General features: G+C 35.1%; 1 protein-coding gene across 1 annotated transcript in view; it reads left to right on the top strand.

Annotated features, from left to right (window-relative positions):
- The window catches only part of C2CD5 (C2 calcium-dependent domain containing 5), a 113,960-nt gene that overhangs the window by 98,428 nt on the left and 2,533 nt on the right, over nt 1–12,999 (top strand). The window contains exons 22-25 of the mRNA XM_012640976.1: nt 4,825–4,875; nt 5,771–5,872; nt 7,210–7,400; nt 10,285–10,431. Coding sequence (XP_012496430.1) covers nt 4,825–4,875; nt 5,771–5,872; nt 7,210–7,400; nt 10,285–10,431 — 491 coding nt within the window. The remainder of the gene's footprint in view (nt 1–4,824; nt 4,876–5,770; nt 5,873–7,209; nt 7,401–10,284; nt 10,432–12,999) is intronic.

Here is a 12,999-nt window from a genome sequence, read left to right on the forward strand (position 1 = left end):
CAGCCTCCTGAATAGCAGGGACTACAGGTGCGCACTGCCATGCCTGATTAATTTTTCTATTTTTTATAGAGAGAAATCTCACACTTTTCCAGGCTGGTCTCAAACTCCTAACCTCAAGCAATTCTCCCACTGTGGCCTCACATCAGAAGTTTTTATCTTTGTTTTGATTGTAGGCCATAAGAGTTACTTTTCTGTTGTTGTTGTTAAACCAAATTTGAATTTAAAAGATAGTTTTAATTGTTTCAATTTAATGACTTGCCTAACATTATTTTAAACTAGCAATTATAAATTTGTAAAATTTATAAAAATTAGCTTTTATTTTTCCTTCCAACTAATGGTTTGAATTCTTACAACTATATATAATTCTTTGTACTAACTAAAAGTATCTTTATCTATTAACAGTCCATTGCACGGATTGTTTCTACTTTTTTTAAAGTACGTTTTGTCACTATGACGAAATAGTAGCAACAATTAAAAAATTGTTAAAATTTTCTATGTTATTGGATGGCCAAACAGATAATGGCAGGTCCTGAAAGGAGAAAGGTGCTGAGGGGGGAAGAGAATGAGGAAAATCAAAACTAAATAGAGGAAAATGTATGAAAAAGTCATCCAAGAAATGGGAAGAAATGAAGGAAGAGAATTGTTGGAGAAGTAGGGATAAAGAATCTTTATCTCTGTAGCTTCCTCAAGGCAGCTTGAGGATAGTGAAATCCAGCGTCAGAGGAAGAGGGAATAAGAAGCAGAGAGAAATTAAATTGGGTTACTGACAGAAAAGAGGGATTATTTGGAAAAGAAGATATAAAGGATAGGAGTAAGAGGAGTGGATGCCTGGAAATGGAAGCAGGAAAATGCAAGAAGGGGATTGAAGAAGAAAGACAAGGTGTACACCTAATGTTGTACACCTTTAGTTGGAAATTTAAATGACCCACAGAGGAGTTAATTGTCTTTGTCTTCTATTATGTGTATTACCTGTGCATTGTAGATGAGTTTTTCCCTTAGGAACTATCCAAATTAAGGCTATTTCTGTCTTTCTGTATGCCTTAATAATTGATAACTATAATATGGCAATTTCACTATCAATCTATTGATGTTTGAATACCATTTATTGAATGTTTAGATACATTTGTCTGACTCAGTCGTTAAGACAGATTTTATACCTATAGGGCATAACTAATCAATGCATTATTGATGGAAATTCCTAAAGGAACATAAAACCCAATTTTGATCATAATAACTTAAAACTGGGAATGCTTAAATAGGAAAATAAAATGTAAATTTTAAAGACTCCAGATTGCATATATTTTGATTCACCAAAGAATCTATATTTTAATCTGCCATAGAATCTTTTCCAAATTCTTAGGAATGTTTTCAGTTTCAGTAATTTTTTTAAGATGTCCAGATAAGATTGTCTCAAATATCTTTTAATTATCCAGAGCAAAGATGATCTGTAAATTCTAATGATATAAAGTGAATTAGATAGTCAAAAGAGATAGTGATCAGTATACAACTTTATTACAGCTGTCTTAGTCCATTTGTGCTGCTGTGACAGAATACCTGATACTATGTAGTTCATACAGACCAGAAATGTATTGGCTCTTAGTTCTGAAGGCAGGGAAGTCCAGTATCAAGTTACTGGCATCTGGCCAGGGTGTTCTTGCTGTGTTAACACATGGCAGAAAGGCAAAAAGAGAGCAAGAGAGGGTCGAACTCACCCTTTTATAATGGCACCAATCCCACTCATGGGGAGGGAGCCCTCTTAGCCTAATAACCTCTGGAAGATCCCGTCTCTTAATGCTGTTACAATGGCAATTAGATTTCAACATGAGTTTTAGAGGGAACATACATTCAAACCATAGCAACAACTAATCAATACCTTTGTTATCGGTTATGACAAATTATTTAGGAGAATGGAAGAGTCTCAAACTTTAGAAGCATTGGAGAATGCATAACTGAGGGAGAAACAATCCTTCTTTTTGTCGTCTATATGCTCTTTTCCACTAAATTGCTTTTAACCTGGGTAAGTTTCCCTCCCCACACCACTAGACACAGGGCTTGTTAAATATTTCTAGAGTGCACTAAGAGAACAATAAAACTGTAGTCCTATTTCCTTTGCTGAGTTTCTAGAGTCATTTATTTGGGGATAGCAGGGTTATTACTTAATGGTGACTTTTTTAAAAAAAAAAAAAGCAAAATAATATCTTTCTTAAATGGGAAAGCAAATTGTAAGAGAAGTGGACTGCTGTGTGGCTCCACTGAGACTCTCTTTGCAGCTAGAAGGGGGATCTAACACAGGAAGTGTTTGTTTGAAACCCGTCCACATAGATATATAAATAGCACACAACTGAGCACACAACTCCTCAATAAAGCCTGAAAGACTTTTAATGAGATTTCTCCCCTTGAATAATGTAATCTGTTGTCCTTTATTTAGTACTGGCCTAGAAATTGCATGTTCTTTTGTTTATTTCTTTTTAACCAGAATTACCAGTTTGTCAGTGAGCCAGGCTGCTTATATCCGCCGTGCCTTCTCTTTTGAAAAGCCCCTTTGTTACCTGGCAAGTGAAACATAGTCAGGAGAAGCAGAGGGACCGACAGTCTGAGATCATTAGACATTTGAGGTATTCAAACCAGTTTGAGGTGCCGTTGTTCATTTGTTGCCAGGACCAAATGGCCTTTTGGACCTCCTGGGCCTTTTTCTGTAGGGGAAAAATTAAGATCATATAGCAAGTATGTTAAAAGAGGAACCTGCTTTTCTTCATTGTGATCAAAAATCTTCTCTCTCAACCTGTCTCTGAAGAATATCTCCAAAAACTTTGTATTTTCAGATTTGAATTCAGATTCATTCATATTTGAGGGCAGGAAATAAACATTTTCCTTCCCTCTTTTTTCCCTCCTCCCTACTTTTCCTTTTTGGAGGAAAGGTAATAAATGCACATAGTAAAAACTTAAAATATGGCAAAAATCATACAATCCAAAGTAAAGCTCTCTTCTCCCTTTAATTCCTTTCCCAAAAGACAGGTACTTTTATTCATAACAGCTTATTGTCTGTCTTTGCAAAGACATCCTGTGTACCCTTTTTTAAAAACACAAATATTTTATAGATCATTGTATATTTTGTTTTTTCCACTTGGTATGGCTTAGAGATGGGAGCAGATACTACATGTTTAAGTAAGCTCTTTTCTGTGTACATTCACCATTAAATTATATACAGTTGCTAGTAGGGAATTAATTCCATATTATCCAGATAATATCGAGGTACAGAAGAGAATATCATTTTAGTGATTTTTCAGAAGTTTTTTAGTCGTTTCCCCTTCCCCTCCATTTTCAAAAATTTCGCAGAATTCTATACTTCCTGTAATTATATTTCTGTATAACTATACTTCCTGTAATTCCACACCCACAAAATCTATATTGCACAAGACACATGACAGCCCTGGGACCCTCTGGGGATGTGTAAGCCTGGGGTAGGCCCGTTGCTGTTTCAGTCTCTGCATTGAGTCTGTTTCTTTGCTGAACTGTCTGTCCCCAATCTGGAAAGCCTCAGCATATCGGGTTTGTTCTGGTCTTCTTTCTATAGATTCCATCTCTTCCTGGACTTCCACAATCCGTCAGGATGCTGAATCGGGAGGACTCTTCCTATCTAGATGTGCAGTCTGTGGGCTGACGGTCAGGGCATACCCACAGCATAGTACTCTCACAGCCTCTTTGCGGACCCCACCTAGTGATCTCACCTATTCATCAGCTCTCGGGAATGTCAATCACTGTACACTTTCCAGTATTAGCTGGTGGTCACTTGCTTTATAAAAATGCCACGGGGTGGGGAAGATGCATCCATCGCACCCAATAAGCAGAAACATTATGTACAGTAATGTTTTTGAAAAGTTTAACTTTCATTAATTTAAGAATCTTACCAAAAAATCAACATATTAAAGATGAATATATTTACTTAGTTTATAATTTTTTTAAAAACTGACCTAAATTATTCTCAGTGTTTTCCATGAGTTATTTCTAAATCAGCAACACTATTTCAGTTATAAAATTCTTTGAAGCAAAAATTCAAATATGCTAGTGTGGGTGGATCATGAACATTGAAACTAGATTATGAAGTTTTTTATAGTGATGCTTAAATTTGTACAATACCTTAAATATCTATAATAAACATAAAACATCAGGGAAAATTCAGGATGCTAGTTTGATTAGGTTACAGGGGTGATCTTAGTTTGGGATTCCTGGTTATTTCTGCGGAGATCAGTCACTTTTTAGTTCCACAAAGTCTTGATACCACTAGAGGGAGCTGTTGGTAGTGAAATCCTTGAGTGAAGAGGTTGGTCAGGAGGAGGAGGAGGGCTAAGACTAGGAAGCAGCTTGTGTTGGTCTGTGAAGCATCAATCATTACCTTGTCTGTAATTTTTAATCTTACTGGCTCTTACCCCCCCAACAAACATTTCCCTTCCATGTTTCATTAAAGATATTCTTCGCAACACATTGACACTTTCTCTGCCTGGTCTTCTCACATCCTGCTTTCATCCTATTAAAATTTGTTGCTGTGTTTATATTTTCTTGTGACTATAAAGTTTCTGAAACTCTTTTTGTGGTATAATAATCAAGTAGTCTTCCTTGGCGTGATATTTATGAATTCGGCTAGTTTTCATATATCAATGGAAATTGCATTTTAAACCTAAATACTTCTATTTGGTTTGCTTTTTATAATGAAGCCATAAAGATTTCATCCTATTCTGGCTTATAGAAAGTATTAACAACCAACAAAGAAGAGATGCTGGCTTGTACTTAGCATCCAAGCTAATGTTGTTCATATTGTCTTATTAGAACACCTGGAGAGTGCAAGTTCTAACTCAGGTATACCAGCTGCACAGAGAGGTGAGTTTGTCTAATTAAGCAAATAGTCACCAAAGGTGTGAAATTCTAGTTTGGTGATGCATAAAATTACAAAAATCGAAGAAATGCACTGGACAGTGGAATAGACACCAAAATGTGGCTTTATTATAGGTAGAATGTGTTTTTTATAAAAACATTAAACTAATATTTGAGTATTTTTAGCATTTTAATAGTTTCCCAGTTTGTAGAAATAAAATTTTACCTCTTTAACATTTTATTTCTAACTTAGCAGTAGTAAAATTTATTCTTTTTAAAAGGGGAACTTGTTAGGCTCACACTTGCCCCAACCTTTATATTATCGCAGGCTTTGTTGCCAAAAATCAGACACGGAAACAAAATATTGACAGAAATGACCCTTTGGTTTTCCTGTTACTAATGGTGGAAAGAAGATACTTTAATAACAGATAAATCAGTTAGTGATTTTTTTTAATGTATTCTTCAACATTTGATTCTCTTTTTTATTTTAGGGTAAAAATAGGGAAGGGAATTATTCACCAAGTTGGAAATGTAAATTAAAGTTCTAAAATAGAAACAACTAGAATATTGCAAATTTAAAAGAACGAGAAATAAAGCTAGTTAAAGCACAGTTTGTGGTCCTTTCATTGATATTTATGTTAGACCCCACCCATACCCTCCCTAAGAGACCACGCAACTATGACGTCACCAAAAACGCTCAGCCAGATAACTGAGAACTTGGTTTTGGACAAATCAGTGTCTAAAGCTTGACTCTTTACTATCTCTTACCTGATTTGAAAAGGACCATTCTTTTTCTAAGTTACAGTTAAATTACATCATCGGAAGGAGTGTTAAGACGAGTAAGAGACGTCATCTATATTTTTTCTTTGTTTTTTCTTTTGTTTTCTGTCTGTGTTTTCAGCAACGTCAGTTGATTACAGTTCCTTTGCAGACAGATGCAGCAGCTGGATAGAGCTCATTAAACTGAAAGCTCAGACCATAAGGCGTGGATCAATTAAGACAAGTAGGCGGATGTTTCTACCACATTATGATGATCTGAGAAGCATATCCCTGATTTCCCAGTGGTGAAGGCTAGACCTTACTACCCAGTAATAACATTGCCAATCCATCACGTATTGGAGTGTGAAAGCTGCAGAGTCTAATGGTTGTTTAGGAAAAGTCATTGAAAGGCCTTTAGATTTATTAATTTTAACTATAGAATTGTGTTTTTAAAATACTACTTTTTGTGAAGGTATTCTTAAAAGTATATAAATAGATATTATATCCTTCTAGATGAAAGGAAATTACCAGCTCTCTTATTGAAGAGACATTCTTCCAGGACCCAAGGTACTATTAGTATGTGGCATCTGTCAGCTTACTCAGTGTGATATCCAGAGGGCTAAATGAATAAAGTATTTCTGGAGAGAAAGTAGTTAACTTTTATCTCACTGCTAGAATCAGGATCATTACTTACGTGTTCCTTATCTGTACCCCGTGTGTTTTGGTAGATTTTGAGGTAAATATATTTGAGTGAAAGAGTTTATATGATAGTACATTAAAAGGGAAAGAACAGCATTTTAGAGGAAAGAACATAGGATATGGAACCAGCCAGATCTGGCTTTGAATCCTAGAAGTGCCATTTTAATAGCTGTGTGACCTTGGGCAAACTATTTAACTTTTCTAAGATGCAGTTTCTTCATGCGCAAAATGGGCATGATAATAACCTATGTTGCTGGTTGTTGCAAGGATTAGAGATATGTATATCTATGACTGGCTTATGGTAGTTATTTATTAAGTAGTAGCTATTATTTGTCAGTTTATAAACAAACAACTCTTAGATAGCCAAGGTCATTTGTTAAGTTTTTTTAAATTATGAATTTTTTTAATCAAAAACGTTTGGAAAAGAAATATATTACAAGTAGTTAACATAAGGTTTATCTACAAGTTGACAATGATGAAGTCGTCTGAAAAAGATGGAAAAACCGTACTGGGAAATATAACAACTTTCACACTCTCCTTGTAATAATTTGTTCCTACAGCAGATAATTTTAATGCTCTGCCGCTTTTTCTTTTTCTTCACTTTATAACCAATCATTGTGTGTGTAGCTACACTGCATCAACATTTTCTTTTGCAGGAATGCCATTTTTCTTCCAAACGAATTCCATTCCAGCATTTCCTCTTATATTTTTCTTTCTCTCTCTTTTTTAATTGCATGCGGTGCATGATAATTTCTTTTCTTTCATTACATGGCTTAGCCTCACAGACAGCTGAATGTTGTCACCACTTATTTGGAAACCTTAGGGAATAATCGAGTTACCAGCATCTGTTCTTAATGTTTTCTCCTCTTTCTCCAATTTTAGCTGTAACAGTTGAAAAAGCAAGTCCAATGGGTGAAGGAAATTTCCGGAATCGTTCTGCTCCACCTTGTGCAAATTCCACAGTTGGGGTTGTTAAGATGACACCTCTTTCTTTTATTCCTGGAGCAAAAATAACTAAATATCTTGGGATAATCAACATGTTTTTTATTCGGGAAACCACTTCTCTTCGTGAGGTAATTTTATAGAAGTTATTTCATTGGTTTTTTGCTTTTTCTCTGATTGAAGAGTTAGTAACAAAACCAAACAAGTTTCAAATTGTTATTTTTTGCCGAAATAACTTTCATATATGTATTTATATTTTATTTATATTTTAATAATCTGTCCAAATCGATTCTAAATTAGACTTATTTCATATATCAGCTAGTATTATCACAAGAGTTGTGTTAGGTTTAAACCTATTTATTGTTAGAAATCCTAGGTCCTTATCACATAGTAAATAAAACAAATAAATATCTATGTTTGATTAGAGGCTTAAAACAGTCCTGAAAGAACACTTTGTTTTCTCAGTAGTTATTTGCCTGAGATATATTTAAATAGCAATTTTTAAGGAATCACATTTAGAAATAGTAAGGAACTGCATTATAGGTATATGTCTATCTATGGAGATACTGTATATAATTTAGCTCTGCTGTTTCTTCCTTCTAAAAGGAATGAGGCTGCTTATTTTTCACTCTCTCCAGCAGTATATGAGAATGCTATTAAATTCTTATCTCACACTGGGTATCATTAAACTTTAATTTGTTTTCTAAATAACAGAAGTTGTAATATTTTACTTGATGTGGTTAAAGTTCAGAATCAGATTCAGCTCATATCTTTTGTAACACAGGAATTTATACTCAAGAAAAAACAAAATTATATTTTGTCTTATGGAATAGGTCTGTGAGCAAATTAATATTGTGAATAGGGAAATTTTTAAATTACTGAGGTATGAAGCCAAATTATCTCTTGAAATTTTACTTTAGCAGCAGTATATATTTTTTAAGTGTGTTCATTATAAAGATAAATTAATTGTGCCCTTTTCCCCATTGTTTTACCAGCAGTGTTTCTGTGCTTTCTTAGAAATAACAGGCTGCATATACTGTCTTTAACATCATGCTCACTGCCCTACACCCAGCATACTGCCTGGCACAAAGTCAACACAATTCATCTTTCTGTAAATGAATGAATGACTTCTGACAGATTAATAAATTAGATGGATGTTTCCTTTAAGATGAATTAGTTTTTAAATCATATTCTAATTATGTTGATATGGAGAATGAACTATCAAGATATTCTCAAAAACCTCTCAATAGAGAATGAAAATAGATAACTTCTAAGGCCATTTAAGTTTGACAAAGAAGGTTTAGTGTGAGAAGCTGGCATAGATTATGAATTAATCTTTTATAGTTGCTCTTGGTAGCACATGATTATAGCACTGTTTTGAATCCATTAAATTTTATTTCCTAAGTTTTCTCTACTGCTTAAGCTCCCATATCTCAAAATATTTCTTCATGGTAGATTTTTCTTTAGCAAAGACTTGTACTATTAACTGTAGGGCATGATATCCCAAATTGTCTGATGAGTAACTTTCTTACAGTCTATTAATATTTTCAAAATTAACGCTCTGAAGCTACTCTGTCATTACAATCTCTTGATTTAATGGGGAGGAGGAAATTGATAAAAGAAAAATGTATTGAGCTATGATTGAGTTGCTGGCAGGATGAAACAATTCTCTTAATTCTTTAATTACAAAAAGAAATACCTTTACAAGACTGTATATAGGATGCTCTGGCATTTCAGAAAGATGTAATCTAAATGGTTTTCTCACACTGCATTTAGTTTTTTCTTCAACTTCCAGTTTAAAGTTGATAATTTTCTCCTAGACTATAATTAACCTCCCAACAGAATTTGTAGGTACTTAGGTTGAAAAACATTTTAAGTTATTGACTAGCCTTTCATTTCTATTTTGCTTGTTTTTGAACATGGAAAAAGTTCCCCGAACTACTGGATTTTATTCCCTAACAATTGTGTATGAAATACTTACGTGCGTCTGTTGAACTAAGTGTTACTGTTTAGTTTTGTGCAAAACAGATGCAGTTGCTGACCTGGTGCAGTTTACAGCCTAGTGGAACTAGAGCATGGTGGACATTGAACAAATAGTCATATACCTAGTACATACTTAACTGCTATCAATACTGGTGAGAGTAAGTGCTATAAAGAAATCAGACAGAAGTGATCAGAGAATATAATCAGGGAACTTAATTTACATTTGAAAGTCAACGAAAGTATCTCTGAAGTTTTGTGTAAGTTGGAACCTACAGGATTAAGAGTTGTCCTGTATGAAAATTGAGTAAGAAGTCTTCAGGAACAACATGTGCAGGAAAAGTACTTGTATATTTGAGAAACTGAAAAAAAGGCAAGTGTGACTGGAACATGGTTCAGAATGAGGTATATGGATAGCAGGGAAGTTTTGTTAGGTTTACCATCAATGTATTTTAACAATGATGAGCATGATTTGATAGAGATATTGAAAATGGAGGCACAATTTGAATTATTGCTCTGCCATTTACTTATTAGCTGTGTGATCATAGCTGGTCATGGGCAACTTAAAAATCCTCTGAGCTTCAGTTTCATCATCCTGTAAAGTAGGTATAGTAAATCCCTGCCCAGACATGTTCAGTAAAACTGTGGTCCCCAACCCCTGGGCTGTGGACCAGTGCTGGTCCATGGCCTGTTAGGAACCGGGCCGAATAGCAGGAGGTGAGCTGTGGGCAAGTGAGCGAAGCTTCATCTGAATTTACAGCTGTTCCCCACTGCTCGCCATCCATCCCATCCCCACCCCCCCAGTCTCTGCAAAAACTGTCTTCCATGAAACCAGTCCCTGGTGCCAAAAAGGTTGGGGACTGCTGCAGTAAAGATTTCTTGTTCATTCATGCAATAAATCCCCATTATGAAGAAAATTTAAACTATCACTATATTAAAATAATAAGGATGTTTTAGTATATATTCTTTGACATTTTGTATACATTCCAATGTACATAAATACATAGTACAATTTTCTCATGCATTATTATTTAGGAAGGAGGAGTCAGTGGTTTTCTCCATGCTTTTATTGCTGAAGTGTTTGCAATGGTGAGAGCTCATGTTGCTGCATTAGGAGGGAATGCTGTTGTCTCCTACATAATGAAGCAGTGTGTCTTCATGGAGAATCCAAATAAAAACCAGGTGAGATGCAGTTAAAAATCTCTGACTGGGGGAACCTGAGAATTTCTTCCATGGCCTCCCACCCCTCACCCACTCCAGAAGAGAATTTCTCTTCAGGGCTCTTTGATTCTAGATGCTTAAAACATATTTTAATGAATTTTTTAATAACCGTGGTCATATATAGCTCAGAGGCTGTTTTCACATCAAGGTAAGACTATTCTGGGATTTCCACTGCTGGGATTTCTTCTCCTGCGTTAGTATTTCCACTATGTTTTTGGTGGGCGTTTGGAATACACGATGGCTAACTGAGGAGAGCTAAAGACACCGTTTAGTTTGGACTATGATGCTGTCCATTTTTAACTGCCTCGCTGCTGAAGAGTATATCTGATGGGGCCACACTGCTGGTTTATTTCTAATAAGTAATTTTCTTAATGGGGATAAAAGAGATAGATTAAATTTTAGAGTAAATTTCTTTTATCAGTTTTGAATTAAAATAACTCACTTAAAATTGTTAAAGATTTCCTTAAAAAATTAAACAACTACGTTAATAATATGAGATATCATAAAGGCAGTACTTTCCAACTTGCTCCTGTTGGCACAAATCAAAAATCTTATTGTTTGTATGGCATGCTATGATAAGTGGAAGAAGCTACTTGTGGCTGGTGGTAATTGACCCCAGGTTTCTGGCCCAAGGGGCTCCCCCGGGTTGGGGCGGGGTATGGATTGGGATCACTGTCTTGGTGTACACAGAGTTTAGGAAGCTCTAATATAGGCTGGTAACTCATCATCTGAACAGGAATAAGAATAAATAGATGGGTGTATGTATATATTTTGCTCCCAGCTTTATATCAGATAAGTGTAACTGAAGACAGATCATTTAAATTCTTAGTACTCTTGTTTCTTCATTGATAAAATTATCTTACAGTGAAAGTAAGATATTATCATAAAAATGTAAGCAGTTTGAAAAGACATTATGGAAATTCAAAATGGTTTTAGCTTTATTTATTATTTTTGCGAGTTGGGGTCTTGCTATGTTGCCCAGACTGGACTCCAACTCCTGGGCTCAGGTGATTCTCCTGCCTTAGCCTCCTAAGTAGCTGGGCTGGCCGGGACGTGCCACCACATCTGGCTAGTTTTAGCTTTATTTTGCAATCATTAGGTTTAATAAATTTCATCAGAAGGATACTTCATTTACTAAATCCTTTTCAGCTTTTTTTGATAGACATTTTTGTTACTCAGAGTATATTGTACTTCATTAATAGATGTTGAAGAATAGTGATAAAAGTGCAGGACAACTTTCTGATAAATTTTAGCAATGACTAAGGTAAGTTAGAGTGGTAAGGGAACCTATGAAACATTCTAGGAGAATTTTTGGTAGATAGTTGGGGCATATCTAGAGCTTAGTGAGATTTCTAGACTGAAGTTCTAGATTTGGGATCTGCTTATTGATATGATTTGGAGCCAAGGAGACTCTGTAGAGTGGTTAAAAAAGGGACATGGAGAAAAAGAAAAGAGCCAAAAAGGAATAGAGAGGTAGGAAAACCAGGAGAGTCTGAGAACTACCTCAACAGAGGTTATTTGAAAATGGATTTAGAATGGAAACCAGATAAAGCACATCCTAATCAGGATTATTTGCTGTAAACAATTTGATATCATCTGGTAACAAAGCATCTGTTAGTTTTTAAATTAACCTTCTTCAACTGGCCAGATCTTTGTAATAATTTTATTTAATATAATAGGATTTTTCCAGTCCTGTTTAAAAGTTTCTTTTTTGTTTCATTATTTTGTATTTGAAATTGAAATTTGTATTTTGGGTTTTTTCCCCCCTGGTGTTAGAGTTATATGATTGTTCACTAATTAACTTAATTAACACCTTGCAATTGCCTCAAAATCAACTTATCCAAAACAGAACTTATCTCTGTACCTCAGTTTGCTCATCTGTAGCATTGGGATAAAAATTGGGGAAATCATGAGTTAATATATGTAATGTGTTTAGTGTCCGGTGGATAGTAAATACTGTAAAAGTTGTTGCTATCATTTAAATGTGTAAAAGTCTTTAATGACTTCTTACAGGATAAAACTTAACGTCATACAAGGTGTTCCACACTTTCAGGTGGAAGGTCATCCTACCTTTTCAGACTCACCTGTTGCCTCTCACCTGTCCTAACATATACATACCCTGTACTCTAAGTATATTACATTGTTTAGTTTTCCACATGAACTGTGCTTTTTTTCGTTTCCAGCACTTTGTAAAGTGTTGATATTAACTTCATTTTGTAGGAGAAAAAACTGAGGCTTAGAGCACTTTTGGTACGAGGCTATAAATAGAGAAGCTACAACACACCCTGGATTTCTTTGATTCCAAATACTGTGGGCCTTTCTACCACCAGCCCCCTCCCTCTGTGCCCAATTAATAACTGGCAATTACTGATCACCACATATGGGCACACATATCAGGTGCCATGCTTTATGTCATTTAGCTTTTTTCCGCATTTATTTGATATCTTGCGTATGCACAAAAAACGTATAGAGACTTGCTTAATAAACACTCTTACCCCTAACACTCAGCTTAAGAAATGAAATATTAGA

The sequence above is a fragment of the Propithecus coquereli genome, unplaced genomic scaffold (assembly GCF_000956105.1).
Source record: "Propithecus coquereli isolate 6110/MARCELLA unplaced genomic scaffold, Pcoq_1.0 Scaffold16, whole genome shotgun sequence".
NCBI classification, from domain to species: domain Eukaryota; kingdom Metazoa; phylum Chordata; class Mammalia; order Primates; family Indriidae; genus Propithecus; species Propithecus coquereli.